The sequence below is a fragment of the Aythya ferina genome (genome assembly GCF_964211825.1).
Source record: "Aythya ferina genome assembly, chromosome: 1".
Taxonomy (NCBI): domain Eukaryota; kingdom Metazoa; phylum Chordata; class Aves; order Anseriformes; family Anatidae; genus Aythya; species Aythya ferina.
Genome location: NC_140296.1, coordinates 28,042,109 through 28,058,404, shown reverse-complemented (window position 1 = coordinate 28,058,404; position 16,296 = coordinate 28,042,109). Strand labels below are relative to the sequence as shown.

Here is a 16,296-nt window from a genome sequence, read left to right as displayed (position 1 = left end):
GCGCTGCGAGATGGTGACGCCTCCGGCCGCCATTTCCCCCCTCAGCCCCCCGCAGCGCCCGGCCCGGCCCAGGGGGGCGGCCCGGCTCGGCTCGGGGGCGGTGCCGCCTCCTCCTCGGTTCCTGCTTCCCGGGGAGCCCGGGGGATGAGCGACAGAGCCCGGCACCGTGCACCGAGTCCCTCCTTCTCCTCCTCCTCCTCCTCCTCGGTGCGGCCGCCTCCCCTCGCCGCAGCCTCCCCTCGCCGCAGCGGCGGTGCCCATGGCGGCGGAGCCGCAGCCCAAGGCGCTGACCCGCAAGCCCCTCCTGCTCAACAAGGTGGAGGGCTCGCAGGAGGTGGTGAACATGGCAGCGATCGTGCCCAAGGAGGACGGGGTCATCAGCGTCTCCGAGGACAGGTAGCGGGAAGGGGCAGCCGGGCGCTGGCTCCCCCGGAGCAGCCGGGGGTGTAGGAGGGCGGTGGTGGTGGTGGTGCCACCCTGCTGGTCCTGGTGCTGATGGTCCTGGTCCTGCTGGTGGTGGTCCTGGTGATGGTGGTGGTCCAGGTCCTGGTGATGGTGGTGGTCCTGGTGGTCCTGGTCCTGCTGGTGGTGGTCCAGGTCCTGTGGTGAGGGTGCTGGGGGTGCCGCAGGGACCCTTCCTGACCTTGCCCGCAGGTTTGCGGCGCTGCTGGCCGAGGCAGTGCTCCTTCCCCTCTCCCCCCTCTCCCAAGTGTTTCTCGGTGGTTGTTTAAAAATGCCCTTTAAAAATCGTGGTGATAAGATCTGGGAGTTCGGTCCCGTGCTGTGGAGCTGCCAAGGAGCAGGATGTTTTCGGGCCCGTCAGCTGCGCGGCGTGGGGTGGACGCGTGGCTGGTGCTGCCCTGCAAGAGCCCGAGCGTCATGCAGCCTTCCTGCTGAAGTTTCACACCGGGTTTTGAAGGTGCCTTCCTTTAAAGCCCAGTTTTCCTGCACTATCCATCCATCATTATTTTAAACAGAATTAATTTACAGCTCAGGTGCACGTAACCCGGGTCCCCAGCTGTCTGCTCAAAGGGCAAACACTGGCCAATGCGTGAATATGTCGCGGTTCTCAAGGGTTTTTGGGGGGGACTGTTTCTCTTGGATACCCGTTATCCTGTTCAGTGTCTGCTTTTATTTCTCTCTCAGCTATCCCGAAAACTGTGATTATTTCTTTCATCCTGTCATTGTCCTCACTGTGCGTTAGTTTCCAGCTAGTTGTCAGGCATGTGAACCGTGTAAATCCAAGATGATTTAAGTTCATCTAAGCCATGGTCTCCAAGTGAGCTGTCGTGCCTCATAGCGAGAAGAAAAGAGCTGCTTCAAACAAGTACACTGTAGAAGAGACTTTAAACAGAGTTTTAAAGTGCTACATGGCCATGATTTTATTTTATTTGTGTTTTTTAGTTGTCTGTTGTGAAACTGAATAGCACTTACTCAGCTAATTCTTTTTATCAGTAAGAAAGTATTCCTGATATTAATGTGCTCTCATATGGGTCTCTCTCAACCTCTGTCTCTCCCCCCCACAGCACAAAACAATTAGTGACTAGCTTCTGCTATTTTAGCAGGTATGAATTGCTGAGAGTAGGTGGGTGCTGCAAGTCAATACTTCTTGGTAGAGAAAGGGATTGGTGACGTGTGTTTGCTTCACTCATAACTGAGATGTTAGGTTCAACAAAACAGCGGTGAAGCAGAGCTCAGACGTTTCTCACTCAACAACTTGCTAGTTCAATAGCATCACCCTCTCTGTCCTATCCCAGCACTAACCCTTAACATAGGATCCTAATTTATGTCCGTCCTGCTTGCTGCTGCAGCTGGAGAAAGAAATCTGCTGCTAGGTGTCTAAAGGTGATACGGGATAGTTCAAAGGAAACAAGTGCTGTGTTAAGTCTGGAGGCTCAGAGGTCATTCTCTGTATAAAGGCACTTATGAGGTAACCTCCTTGCTCATGGGCCAGTTTGTGGTGTATGTGAGGTGCTATAAGCTGTGATCTTGCCTTTTATTTCTTAAGGCATGAAGATGTTAATTGATGCCTTTTCCTTGCATTTTCCATCTGCGTTTCTATTGTGATTAGAGGATTCAGGGGCCAAAACTTATTTGGAAGGCCTAGCAGTTTGGAATTCAATATTGAAGGCTTCCCGATACTTGGGGTTGGTGAAAAGTTTACCAGCCTCTCAGTACCTGTGCCTTATGATCAGGCTTTTGCAGATCCTTCCTGTTTGGACCTGCCTCCTGGTGTTAGTGTTGAGGTTGTTGTTTAATGGCCTTGGAATGTGGAGGGCTTTTAGAGATTCCTGGAAACTGCAAAGGGTGGTTATGGAGATGTTATCTGTCTCTTTACTTGGGGAAATAAGGGAAGTTTTGGCTGAGTTTACCAGCCTGGGATATGTCGGTCATATGAGAGAGATGCTCTGAAACTTTAGCAGAGGACTTCAGCTGGAAGGACTTGCTGTTCCCAGCTTGTGCTTTGGACTGGGGAGCTCATCTGGAAAGAGAAGGCAATTCCCTGTTGGCTCGCTAGCTAATAGCTGAGCGTATCGAAGCTGAAGTTGCTGGTAGTCTTTTAACACAACAAATTTTAACACAACACGTAGGCATCGCTTTGCAGTTTTCTTTACTGCGTGGTATGGCCCTATAGCTGTAAATCCTTCAAAGCAGGAGCTTGGCCTCCAGTCTGTATTTCGTGTGACACCAGTGGTTTTATCTGGTTTTAAAAGACTGCGGAAGTGGTTCCAGCTATAGCTTGTAGACATAGCCACGCATTATGTAGCCCTGAATTGTTTGTGCTTATAGCACACACACACACACACACACACACACACACACACACACATTTTCAGGAATAAAATGAAAACTTAGTAATAATAAAAAAAAAGAAAACTAAGTAATAAACCAGAGTATGGTTGTTCCTCATAAAGAAGGGCATAGGTGGGGAAAGAAGGAACCTCAGGAGGGTTTACGTATTTAATTAAGACTATCTAAATTATACATAACCTGCAGGGTTAGAGTTTGTTTTCAGTGTGCATATCCTCTACATACTTTCTCTTCTGAACCCTACTCAGAATCACAGTAGTTGAACAGCGTGCATCGTCTCCTAATCTTAATTGTTTTAGCTGATTCCTTGTTAGAGCAAAGTAGATCGAGCCAGTATCTCTTTGCAGGACAGCAGGCGTACATTGGGAAGGACAAGATGTAATTTTATTTTGTGTTTTCCTTCTAAGGGAAAGGGATGCACCTGTCTAGGCAGGTGAAGGTTAAAGGAGTGGCGGCATCTGTTGTCCAAGAATGTATGTGCCTGATGCAGTAGGGCTGTAAGAAAGGGATTATTAGCTTTCATGCATGCTCTTTTCCTTGGCAGCGAAGGGGTGCAATTAGCAGGCACGTACATCAAATGTGTAGAGTCTTGAGGGATCCAGAGCACTGAACACACTGGGTTCTACACGGGGAGCTAAAATGGGGTTTTCCTAATGTGCACAGCTGGCCCTAGGCTATTGTTGGCTTCCTATGTAAAAAGCATGCACCACCATTTCAAAATTGCTGAGTGGCCTCGTCTTTTGTTGACTTCAGAGGGAGATGTGGGTGTTGGGCACTTCTGAAAAGTAGGTCACCGGCGTGTCAAGTTCAGGCACATCCACGCAGCGCTCCGGAGAAGATTTAGTATCGCTAATCTCACCTGAGCGTGGCGATACGGTGGGAGCAGTGTACTGACTCACCCAGCTTTCAGCACGAACAAGTCCCTTTGGTGTTGGCACACTTCTGTATTTCCCACGAGTGGGAAGTATCTCATTTCACCAGTGATGTGAGTGCTGTTTCAGGTGGGTGCCTGATGTGCTGAGCTGGTGTCACCATGAACTGGCAGGAGGTGGCTGGGTGTCGTGGTGGTAATCCTGCGTTTGCCTTCTTTTTTTTTTTTGTGGTACCGCTTGCTATATTGTAGGAGAGGAAATCTTAGATATCTGCTGGTGCAGACAACTTCCCTGATAATTGATAACTCTGGTCTGTGCCCTCATTTAGGTGGGACTTTTGTGCTGGCTTCCATGCGACAGACCTTTAAAATGTCAGTGTTGCAGTTGAGAATTGTTTCCCTTAAAGTATTCAAGTATTCAAAAACCTTCGTAGCCTGCAACTGAAAGTTGTCAAAATTCTTCAGGATTCTTTTTAAAAAAACAAAACCCAGGCACTCTTGTCTCCTAGAAGGAGACAAAATCCAGGAGGAAAATTTATGCCACAGCAAATAGTTCTGTATTTTTAAATAAGGGAAGAGAAACCTTTGCCGTCTGCTCTACCCTTTATCATCTGAAGTTCCTTCTGTGCTGGGATGTCTTGGCTTCTTTGTAGGGATCACTGTACAGGCACAAGTGGCAGTGAGCCCAGGCTGTTTGTCATGTGCGTTCATATTAGTGGCTTTGTCTCACGTGGAGAAAACGGTACAGAACTTGTCCTGCTAGGTTTGTTTTACAGTTTGTGGTTTCGAAACGCAGATGCACGCTTAAGCTGTTCTGGACAAGCTAACCAGCATGGTTTGTAGGGGTAGCAAAGGTGAACGACAGCCCGGAGTTATAGTTTGTGCCCAGGTGAGGTGGGATTCATCACGCTGTCCTGCATCCAGGCAGGAATTAAGGAACTGCAGGCTCCTGGTAAGCTCTCCGAATTTCCCTTCTGCGCTGGAGCGACGCAGAGCGATTGCTTTGCAGAGCAGTGGTTGCAGAATGGGTTTATCGTGCTCAGCTCAGCGCAGGGTTATGCCCCCGACAGCAGCTCTGCCTGGCGTGTGGCTGTTGGCTCGCGGCAGAAGTGCAGGTGGTGTGAGGAGGGATTCTGCTGGGGGCTGTTTGTGTGTCTCTCAGTCCAAGCCCGTCGGTTTCACACCCAGGTTAGTGCAGTGCGAACAGCAGCACGCAGGTTTGGACGTTCTTCACAGGTGCAAAAGGACTTGTTCTTTAAATTCTGATTAAAATCATCAGGCGCAAATAAGATTGTTGAGAGGAAATGGAGGAACCCTGCAAAAATGGTGTCAAAGTTTGAGGCCTGTTGTTGCAGATGCGAACTTGTTTGCTCAGACTGTTTTTTTTGTCAGCTAATTGGACGCGTTGCAACTGGACGGCTGCGTTTGGACTAAAGCTCGGGGCGGAGGTTAGTGCTGGCTGCTCCAGTGGATGTTGGCAGGGCGCGTAAGAGAAGACAGGAGGCCCAAAAGCTCACGGAATCCGAACTGGTTCCAGATGTTGAAGAGCGTCTGTTCCTGCGTTGACTAACATGTATCCCGTGGAGATGCCAAAACCCGGGGACTAGGACATAAAATGTTTCGCTGAGCACTTGCTGGGGATGAGGAACCCTGCCTAGGAACTTGTAGGTTCCTGAGCGACCTTGCGATGCACTTTGTGCCACTGGCACATAACTTGTTGGAGGCTGGCAAAGCTTGTATGTACCTTGCCTTATGATGCTCTCCACTGGGCATCATTTAAATATTTAAAGCACAAGGATTCCCTCTTGTTTTTCTGACGTGAGCTCTCCGGCTACTGCAAGCTCATGTAGGTCAGTGCACAAATTGCTGCAGCTCCTGCAGCTGTGTGAAGTTCATGCCTTAACTGCAAGGTGGCAGCTGCAAAAATGTGATGTGAAAGCATGGCTTGGACCACAACTCCTGCAAACCCAGCGTCTGCGCTGTGGTTGGGCATCCAAATACAACGGGAGATCAGGCACTTGAGCATTTAGAGCCGGAGATGCGGTGGTTTTTAATCCCCTTTCTGATTTAAAGATTATCCTTTGTAGAAGAAGTGTAATGTGTGTTTCATATCGGACAAGCTCTGTTTGAAATAGAGAGCTGCCTAATACACCTGCCACATGCCTGGCAGCAGCCTAATTTTCTGCCACTTGCTGCACAGTGCTCTGCAAGTTCTAGGATGGCACACCCATCTCCCACATTAACTGGGGTTTGTTTTTCTTTTTGTCTTCCCTGACCCCAGCTTAATTTCACCGGCATCTCTTTACGCAGATCTCTCATCGCCACATCTCATATCCGTCAGGCTTCGCTGTGTGGCTCGGTGACCTTCCCCTGCACTTGCTCCAGCTCCACAGCCGAACAATGCCCCTTGCAGAGAGGGGACAGCACAATGCCACCTCTGTGCGCCCTGAGCCCTTGGCAGAAACACAAATGGGCGTTACGGAGTGGCTGTGCAGCACGGGGCTGGCATATAACTCAAAAGGGACTCTCGCAGAAAACCTGCTGGTTTTTCTCCTAAAGCTGAAGATGTTTAGAGGAGACAGTGATGCCGCAGTGTTAAACAACTGCAATATCACAAAATAAATGCATTGCAATGGTTTTGAAGCTACCAGGCTAGTGTGGTAAGGTTGGCTTTTCATTGAAGCTCAGTTAGCAGATAGAAGCTCTCAAATATTGTATGAAGTTGTGGCACCTTAAAAATATGTCAATAGCTTGTCTGGCCTGCCCGGAAGGATTTGGGTTGTTGAGGCAGACTCCTCTCTTCATTCCCTCTCTCCAGCTGCACTGGTTTCTACAAGCTGTGTGTTGCCTGTGATCTGTGTGCAGCAGCTGCCATGTACACAATAATGTATGCAGGAAAACTGCTGAAAAGTAGTGCAGGAGTGCTTCCAAAAACCTGCTGTCCCTTGTTTTGCAGAATGCTGTTTGCAACAGTCTGAAGTCAGAACATGCTTGGTGTCTCGGAGAACAAACGGGGAGGAGAATACGGGACAGCGTAATGCGCTGCTCCTGTGCTAGGAGGCTTTGAAAGCTTCGTACACAATGGAGAGTGCCCCAAGGAGAGAAGCTGGCTTTTGCACACACATCCTCTGTACATCACTGCATTCTGTGCACCGTAGCCTCTCGGATGTTGAAGGGCCATTCACATAAAAACTCTCCAGAAGCTGCATTTTAATTGCCTTGCCCGTGGTTCTTCCATCACACACCTGCCAGATACGGGTGGCTTTATGTAAAATGCTGCAGCTAGCTACATGATCTCGCAGTAATCCCTACTGTAAGCTCTTGCAAAAGAGTGAGAAAGAAAACAGCTGTTTCCCTTCCTCATGTGGTTCGGGGGAGTGATGGATGCAGCCCCAGTGCTGTAGGATGCAGCAGGCTGGGATGGTGGTGGGCACAGCCTCGAGTGGTGGCAGGCAGGCTGCTCAGCTGAGCTTCATCCCACGTCGGTCACTTTAGCAAAGAGAAAATACAATGGCCTCCTTTATCCTTTCATTAGGTGAGGTATCAAATGCTGTAAATGTTATCCAAGGTTGGGTGAGTGGCTGGAGCAAGCCTGGAGAACGGGAAGAACAATTACGTGAAAGGAGAAGCAGGCGAGGGTGAGTTTGCCAGGCAGTCCTCCAGGGAGGGAGCTTTGCATAATCACATAACCATATGCATCTCCTAGGACCCTTGTGTGTCATAGCCTGTGTGCCTAATGACTTGAAACTGCAAATAAATAATGGTCAAAATGAATATCTGTGTATCAGAAAGTGAATAATAAGCTTTGAACATTAGACTGCGCTGAAATTTTGTATAGTGAAAATACAGCCTTTATCCTCATTAAAGGGAGAACAGTTGTGGGGGCTGGGTTTACAAAAAAAAAAAAAGTGGTGTTTTAATTTTTCTCTTAGTCAGTCTGCAGGAAATACTGTTGTGTAACTAACCTTGGCCAGACTTTGAACATATGGGCTTTGCTCATCATACCATGTGTATTCTCCATCTAAATCAAGTTTTTCAGGGAACTCTTAAGGTTTTGAGCACTGAATCTAAGGCGATGCCAAAGCACAGTCCTAGGTAGAAGAGCATGGCTGTTCTGCTGCCAAGTTAACTTCAGATCAAACTTCTCAGTAGTCTTTTATTCTTCAAGTTCTGCATTGTTCCGTCTTACTGTGAGGTAAAGATCAATGATCCTAGCAGGTTTTTGAAATAACAGTGGTGGGTGGTCGATCAACCCCACAAGGCAATGCTTTTGACCTTTACCAGCCTGTAGCAGCAGTTTCCTTCATGCCGAGTCCTGCCGAGAGAAATCTGAGAAAAGGCTGTCCTAATGTGAATTGGCCTATTTTGCCACCAGGTTGGATTCTCTGGATTCAGATGATAGAGCAAATGCATTGCGCTGTCTCGAAGGGGCACGGAAGGAAGATCCATCCCTGTGTTTAAAATGTGATAGATAATGAGATTTTGCACCTCCAGCAGTGAGTACAAATTTGATGAATTTACCTTCAGCTCCAAATTCACTTAAAATAGCAAATAAAGGCTTAATTGTATTTTTAAGCAGGCAGTGCATCTGCCTTGTGGAGTACTTTAGGGTCTCAAAGTAAACAGCTTTTCTGCTTTTGAAGGTCTAGTAAGGTCTCATCATGAGTTGGTGCTAAAGCTTTTACTTAGCTTTAAAGGTAATAAGGTAGAGCAAACACACAATTACGTTGATGCTAACTAGTGTATGCCAGCGGATGAGTGATGAGAGAAGGCTCTGGTATTGCTTCAGGACACCAACAGTGGGGCCTATCCTCTGCGTGCAAGGATTTCAAGATTTTGAGATACAGGTACCAGCGGTCTCCTACTTCCACACTACTTAGCTTATCCATGGCTTGTAGGGTTTTTTGTTTAAAAATATATATTTGGGCAGTGATTAAGAGAATAAATGGGTATGTTTATTGTGATGCATGATAAGATGAAGCAGGAAAGCACTGAAATTCATCTGCTATGATGCTTTCCTTTGGGTTGCTGCTCATCCTTTCTGAAGCAGCACAGCACGGCTTATCGTACAGATGTCCTCTGATTTGCTCGCTTCTCTGACAATGTACACACTGAAGCTTTTTTCTTTACAGATTCTGGCTGAATATATTGTCAGACTTGATAATCTGTAAGGTATTTGCCTATCTGTATTCTTTCTAGGCCTGTTTATTATACAGGGATCTAGAAGGGATTGCCTGGTTATATCATCGAGTTGCCTCTTATCTCAGAAAACCACGTAAAGTAATCTCTTCTAATAGATGGCTCCTTATTAAGTATTTTGCCCCCTTTATGTGTGTTGGAAACCTGAGGAATTTCAGCGCTGTGAAACTGGAAATGATGGCTTACGTTTTATTTGTCAGTAGTTGGCACCCATTTCATTTATGTGCTGAATTAACTTTAAATATTTCTTCTTGGTCCTTAGTGTTATTAAGCAGTGTCTTCTCATTTCGTTATTCCATCCCTGCTTCTGTGTTTGACACAGGGTCACTTTGGTTCCCCCTTCATGTTGCTAGAGCAGATGTAGGCTACAGTGGCATCCAAAGAGTGGCTCAAAAATTGATGTTGTGAAAGCCTCTTGTTCTACAGCAGCACGTGCAGAGGATAGTTTTACACACACAATATAATAAAAATCACCAACAGCATTTTAGTGGCGAGCAGGTTTCTCTTCATGGTGTCTTGGTTGGCATTACGAATTGTGTCATTCACTCCCCAGCTATTTCAGCAGCTCCAGCCTCAATAACTGACCCAATAACAGCCCCAATAGCTGACCACACTTCCACAATTGCCAGATGACCAGTAGGAAGTCTTGGGCTTGGACGTGTAGTCCCTGGGGCCACTTTTTGTCCCTCTGGATCCCTTCAGGATCCCCTCAGCAGCCAGCGGCCCCCCTGAGGCCTACTTTCTGCAGGCCGGCAGCTGAGAGGGAGGTGGCAGGGCCTTCTTCAAAGAGCCCTGAGTTTGGCTTTCAGAGCCAAATGACTGCTTTTAATAAGCCATTATGACAATTGTTGTTGTTTGTTTTGTTAGTTTGGTTGGTTTTAATCAGTTTCTGCTTGTGCTAAAAGCCATGGGGAGGAGGAATAAACCAGCTCTATAGTAATTGTGCTGAGGGAGAGGGATGAAAAAATAACGTATCTGTCAAGTCAGAATGGACACCTTTGGCTTTATTGTACCCTTAGCTTGGGCTAAAGTTATTTAATGTCTGGAATTAAAAAGTTGATACTTCTTGCTTCAGGGAAATGATGCATTTTATTCTCTGTCACAGAGCCCTATTTTATGTTCCACCCGGTCAGTCTGTCTGAATTATAAAGCTCCAAAAGTGTGTGTTAGGTCCACCAGAGCCTTGCCCCACCTGTGCTGTGTGCTGCCTTAACAGTTAAGGCTTTTAGCACTGTCTGAAGGGCAAAAGTCTGTCTAATGGCACATCGTTTTTCTAGGTTGCATTGCATCCGAAGTCAGGAGTAATAGGGGTTTTGAAATTGTATTAGCTGCCATTACCAGCTAAGAATAGACATATGCTGGATTTCTTCAGGCAGGAGGGAGCAGGGGAAGCAGTTAGCTTCAGCTCTGATGCATGGTAGACCACTGTAATTGGCACAGTATGTTATGTAGAAGGGGCTGGTTACACAACATATAGACACTAATCCATTTCCTAAGAAGAGCGCAGGCTCTTCCCTTCAGGAAATGAATCAGACTTCATAAACAAATCTCTTCTCGCTGACTTCTGCAACTGCCAGTAAATGAACGGGAATAGCTGAATCTGTTACCATGCTTCCAAAATACCAGCTAGCAAATGGCTCTGTCAGACTTCAGCAGGGACATCGGCTCAGTCTCATACAAAAAACTTACTGAGCTACATCCTTCAGGTTCTTATTCATGTTGTTGTTACATTTATTTGTAGCCAAAAAGCAAAAACACTGAAAAAATGTAGAGAACTTGTGGTGCTTGGAGTCCTGCAGCAGCTGAAGCTGTAAAGCACGGGCAGATGAGGAGCCCTGTTGAGTGCAATGAGCCATTGTAGCATGGTTTCTCCAGGCTGCACAGATGGGCATGTTGCTTTGGGAGGCATCAGTGGGGCTCTGACACTGATGCTTGGCACCTTATCTTCCCCTTTCTGTGCTCTTTCCTCCCTGTAGTTGCTTTCATGATGAGGGAGCACAAGACCAGCAGGAAGGTAGGAAATCCCGCAGTAGCTTGTACCACTAATTCTGTTCCAAAATCTTCATTTTGGAGTAGGAGATTAAAAGAAAAAATAGGGGGTTTCTGTTCTAACCAGAAATTCTGTGAGTACTGGTTGACCTGGTACTTAAGTTTCCAGTCATTAATTTTTTTTTCTCAAATGCTGTGGCTGACCCATATTAGATACCAGAGAAAGCAGTAGGGAAAGAACAATGAATGTGCTGATTGTTTTAAAAAAATACATGCTGTAATGCTTGGAAATGCATCAAATTTATCTGAATTCTGAAAGGTCCTCTATTATTTAGGTTGTTTTGACACCTCCTTTCTTTCTTCCCAAATAGGTTCTTTGGTAGATGGCAGGTGAGCTTGGTGAGGATTTCCCTAATAAGTTTTTATTAACAGAAAATCTAAGAAGTCTCCATCCCCAACTAGTTTCATCCATAGCATCCTTTAGGTAACAGCTTATATTTGTCCTTCTAAAGCTATGATGATTTGAAAACCATTTCGGAATAATCAGGGATGAACGTAGCTGTCTGCTTTTTATGGGGTGTAAACAAGTCTGAACGAATGGCCCAAGTCCTGCAAACTTTGAGATGCCCAGCACGAAGTTTGGGTGAAGCTAACAAATGGCTTGGAGCACCTAGGTCAGTGTCTCCCATCGTCTTTCCTTTTGTTTGCTCTAAAGCTGAGCTTGTGGTCATGTGCACTTTTTTTACATGAACAGACACTTTTACATGGTTTATAGAGTCAGATTCATTTAGAAACAAGCATAATTGTTATTCATCACTTAATTACAAAAACGTGTCCATTAATACGTAGACAAGTGTTCTTCTGTAGTGGGTGGTAAGGAAGAAGTAGGTAAATGACTGTTTTGACCACCAAAAAAAAAAAAATTGGATGTGGGACAACAAATGACATGGTATTTTGTGCTCAAAATTGTTGCATGCAGATTGAAAAGTGCAAAATGTGGTTTCAAAAAGTGGTGTGTGTGCATGAATTGACACCCCAGATTCAATGGTATTCTTCCAGAAACAAGAGACATTGTCTTTGTCTGCTGGCAGGCTCCTGATTTGCAAGCCAGCTGTTGATGCTCTGAAGCATTATCCTGGCCATGGTCTGCCCTTCTTTTGTTGTTGTTCTTGTCTGATTTTTCCCTTTATGGCTGCGAGTCATGGCTCTTTTTAATCCAGAAATTGCTGCTTATTCAGTTGCTGGCTTATACCTTTACAGTGACCTCAGGCTAATAAAAATGAAGGAGGAAAAATGGGAAAACGTGGACCACCTTGGTGTATTACTGTGGTACAATGTAACCAGAAAAGGAAGGCTGTTGTGAGTAGAGACAATAAGCCCCACATTGTTCCAAGTTTTTAGTCCTTGTAGATGAGCGCAAAATTGCAAATAGCAGTACATGTAGGACAGACTTCAACAAGATCAGTATTGCTCCATCTTTCCAGTAACTACATCAACTAGCTGGGAGAAACAGGCAGCTGAACCCAGAGCCAGTAGCTATAATGGATAATTTCTAATAAGATTAAAAGTGCCGGTGTATGTTTTCAGGCAGGGGAATCTGGCTGGCTGTCCTGCCTGACTGCTGGTACCAGGCAATGTCCGTGCTGTGAGCCAATTCGCTTGGTCCCAAACCACCCCAGCCGTGGAAATGAGGTTGGGCCAGGGACCATTCCCAATCCACAGCTTGGATGCAGCCTCTCTTTTCTGTGTCAGATGGCTTCACTGCCAGAGTCCTGTCCCAGGCCTATATCATTAATTAACCTAGATAGATTTCACACGTCCAGGGCACCCAGCTCATGTGGCTGCCCCTGTTGATGAGGTATCAATTTGCCTAAGAGATATTGGTTCTGTGATTAAAAAATAAAATAAAATTGCTGGTTTAAACAAGGCGTGGGCCTTAATAATGGTCAATCTGTCAGCATTTCTGCTGGTTTGAGATGTGTAACAATAAGTTTGAAAAGCCTGAATTTGAGACCAAAAGTAGCTTGAGGTTCTTAAGATTAACTTTAACCAGATGTCTGGGGGAGGGCAGACCTGTGGAGGCTGCAGCACTGAGCAGAAGTGCAGGCACTGCCAAATTCCTGCGTGGGACATCAGCCAGTAAAGGGAATCTCTCTGCGTGAGCCCTTTCCTCTCATGTGATGCCCGGAGAAGTACGTTTGACTGGTCTGAGCGGAGCATTGCTTCATCGTGTCCTGGAGATCGGGGAGAAGAGATGGGAACTCATCTTTGCACGCCAGCTCGTGTCCCGCTTGCATCGTCCTCAGGTGGCATCTTCATGGCAGTGGGGCTGCTCTGAGGGCTGCCAGTGTGGAGTATCCATGCCTTATTCCAAGCATTGTTTTCACCTCAAGCATCTCTTGCTGTAACTCAAGGCTTCAGTAAGATCTTTGGTTTTGCTGCCAAGTGACTGTAGAGAACTGTCCTACATAGGCTGGCCTAAAACTTCAAGGTGGACAGGAGATAAGAAACTTCCGTTTCCTAGTCAAAGCTGGTAATGCCACACAGGAACCACGAAGAGGAAGCGTGCAACTTCCACGGCTTGTGAGCTTCTCTACCTGAGAAAAGCACGGGAAATTTTGAGTACACAAATTAAATGAAGTATTTGGGAATGTGTTTGCAACAGAAAGCACTGTCCAGGGAGTGACACTTGTTCTGCAGGTCTTTTTGCCTTGTCCAGTTTGCCCGCCACTGACAAAATTGTGAGGATAAATTATCTTTTCCATAGTTTCAAAGCTTATTTTTGTACAGGCTGCTTACAGGCTGCTTGCCTACCCCCACACCACTTCATTTTGCTTTTTTCAATTTTGTGCTATTAGAAAAGAGTCTGGGAGCTGGGGAAGACCCTATCCTGAACTGAAGCGTGCTTTATCCACCTCCCATCCCAATAACCCTGATAGGTCTCCTGCTAGGAGGAACAACTAATTTGCTTTGCTTCCACATGTAAACAAACACGAAAGTATCACGCTTGGTTTCACCCCGCTCCGATGTCATCTGAGAGTTTTGCTGCCGACCTCGTGAGCAGGATCAGATGAGTGCTGCTGAAGCGCTGCACGAGGCAGGGATCGCAGGGCTCCCTTACCTTCCACTGCCACGGCGGGGTGTCCTGTTGGAGGAGCCTTTTGTCTTTATTCCTCTTCTAGGGAAAGTTTCTTGTTTATTTTTTAACATCATTTCAGCTGTTCGCAGGATGACTGATCTGAAACTATCCCCTGGTCTGGGTCCTCTGGTACCGAGGAGATTGTGTGAGATCGTTTCAGCTCAGCCAGCTACAAGGCTTACTGCCTCTTCAAGGTCCAAGATCAGAGGATCAAGAAAATAAAAAGACTTCCCTAGAATCCTGTGTACCTCGAATACCCAGGTGATAGTGGTTTTACAGCAGTTTTTATAGCGTTTGTCTACAAAATCTGCTTCTTTTGCTGTACCACTAAATTGCACTTTCTCCCTCCAGATGCACACAGAAGTTGTCCTTGAGGACCCATTGCATCAATCTTATGGAAACAATTTTAACCAGCTAGTAAGAGGGAGGGGAGAAGGTTTGGAGTCAAATATACTTAACTGATAGCTACTCATAATTTATGCATGAGTAACATGAAAATAAACAGGACAAGATGTCTAGCTTGGCTCCCCTTTCCTCCTATGCAACCAAATCGATATGATTTCCAGAAATCACAGATCAGAGTGACGCTGGTGTTGCTGTTTGGTGAGGTTATCTAGTACCTGGAAAAAAAATCAAGCAGCTTGGGCAAAGAAGGATGGAATCAATTGCTGAAACTGAAAGTTTCAGAAACTGGCTGTCCTGCCAGGCGATTTAGTATCAGTTATTCATTTAATTTGTTTTTATTCCCCCAGATTGCTTGAGCTTCGATTCTGGAGAGTGTGGTGTCAGCGCCTGCACGCTGAGGAGATCTCAGAGCCCTCCTGGTCCTCCCCGTTACGTGTTCTTACAGCTAAGCTGTTGTGGAGTACACGAGGAGGCAGGCTGGGATCCCTGTGCTTATGCAGTCCAAACTACAGCTGTAGGATGTGTCAGGGCCTGGGGAAGACTGTGGGATTTCACATCTTTTTGGCATTTTGCAGTGGTTGGCTTGAACTGCCCCATTTTTGAGAACCTGCCTCTTTTGTCAGGGCAGCGCTACCAAATCTGTGCACTTAGTGAAACCTGCTCACGTTTGGTATCACTGTGCTTAGGTTCTCCTGTGGAGCTGGGTCCTGGTGGATCCTTTCTCTACCCACCCAGGGCTGACTTAAAAGAATCTCAAATTATCTGTGCTTTGATTTATTTTTCATTTATTTTTGCTTTTTTAAACTAATATCCATATTTTGTAAATGTTTTCTAAACGGGACCAAGTCTGATTCCACGGTGTGTGCTTCCTTATTGTTAGCTAAGCTCTTTTGAACAACAACAAAAGTTTTTATTCTTGAGTCTCAATAGCAACTTGACTGAATCTGGGAGGCCACAAGAGGAGGAACTTCTTAACAGCCAGTGCTGAAACTTGAAACTTTCTGTGAGCCCTGCAGAGGAAGCCATTTGGACTGAAGCTTTTTCTCTCCCTGAAAAACATTTTTACTGTGTATTTTCTTTCAAGTACAAATTTCACTGTTGGGGCAGGGGGGAACAAACCTTGGATTTGAATTTGGGTAAATAGTCTTCATTAGACTCCCTTTTTTTTTTTAAACTTTAAACTATTGCTTAATTTTCAATATGCTTATTTCACAATGATGGATTTAAGGCAACCTTTGTTTGCCTTAAATACCATTCCCCTCCTCCCACTCCTGGGAAAAAAAAAATAATCCAGTTAACCTGTTAGCCAAAAGCTAATCAGCCTGATGTGTTTCCTGTCCCAGGTAGCAGTGTCCCAACCTCCCATTTGTGAAGCACTGAGGTAGGTGCCAGCACACCACGCAGAGAAGCCTTAATGGAGGAAATACTTTCCGTGTTACATATTTGGAGATTACAGGCAGGGAAATATTCAGTTGTCGAGTGCAGCTGGAAGGGTTTTCATTACCACGTCTGTCACCACCAGACTGCTTCGTAAACACGAGTTGAGTTCTCCCTTCCTTCTGGTGTTGGGGTGACCTCACACACACCTCCTTGATGCCCCAGCCATCTCAATAACTGGGGTGCAGGGCGAGTCTTGGGGCTCGGAGGGTTTGTCTGCTGCCTGTTGCCTCAGTTGGCTAGGTCTGTTGTTACCAGAATACTGTGCTGGTTCAGTTTCCTTGCCTAGGGGTTGCTAAATCAAATGCTCACTGCCATCCTTCCTGCAGGCTGTGTGTCATTTGTAGTTTATAACCTGCTCCCTACTGCTTGTTCTTCCCATTCATGTTCTATCAATAATACATCTCCTCTCACCTCGCTCTCTCCTTTTCCTCACCTTCCTGTT

The 16,296-nt window shown here is 46.2% G+C and overlaps 1 protein-coding gene across 1 annotated transcript in view; it reads left to right on the top strand.

The window, feature by feature from the left end:
- Positions 1–99: 99 nt before the first annotated feature.
- WDFY2 (WD repeat and FYVE domain containing 2) overlaps positions 100–16,296 on the top strand; it is a 56,047-nt gene continuing 39,850 nt past the window's right edge. The window contains exon 1 of the mRNA XM_084506178.1: positions 100–396. Coding sequence (XP_084362304.1) covers positions 260–396 — 137 coding nt within the window. The 5' untranslated portion in view covers positions 100–259. The remainder of the gene's footprint in view (positions 397–16,296) is intronic.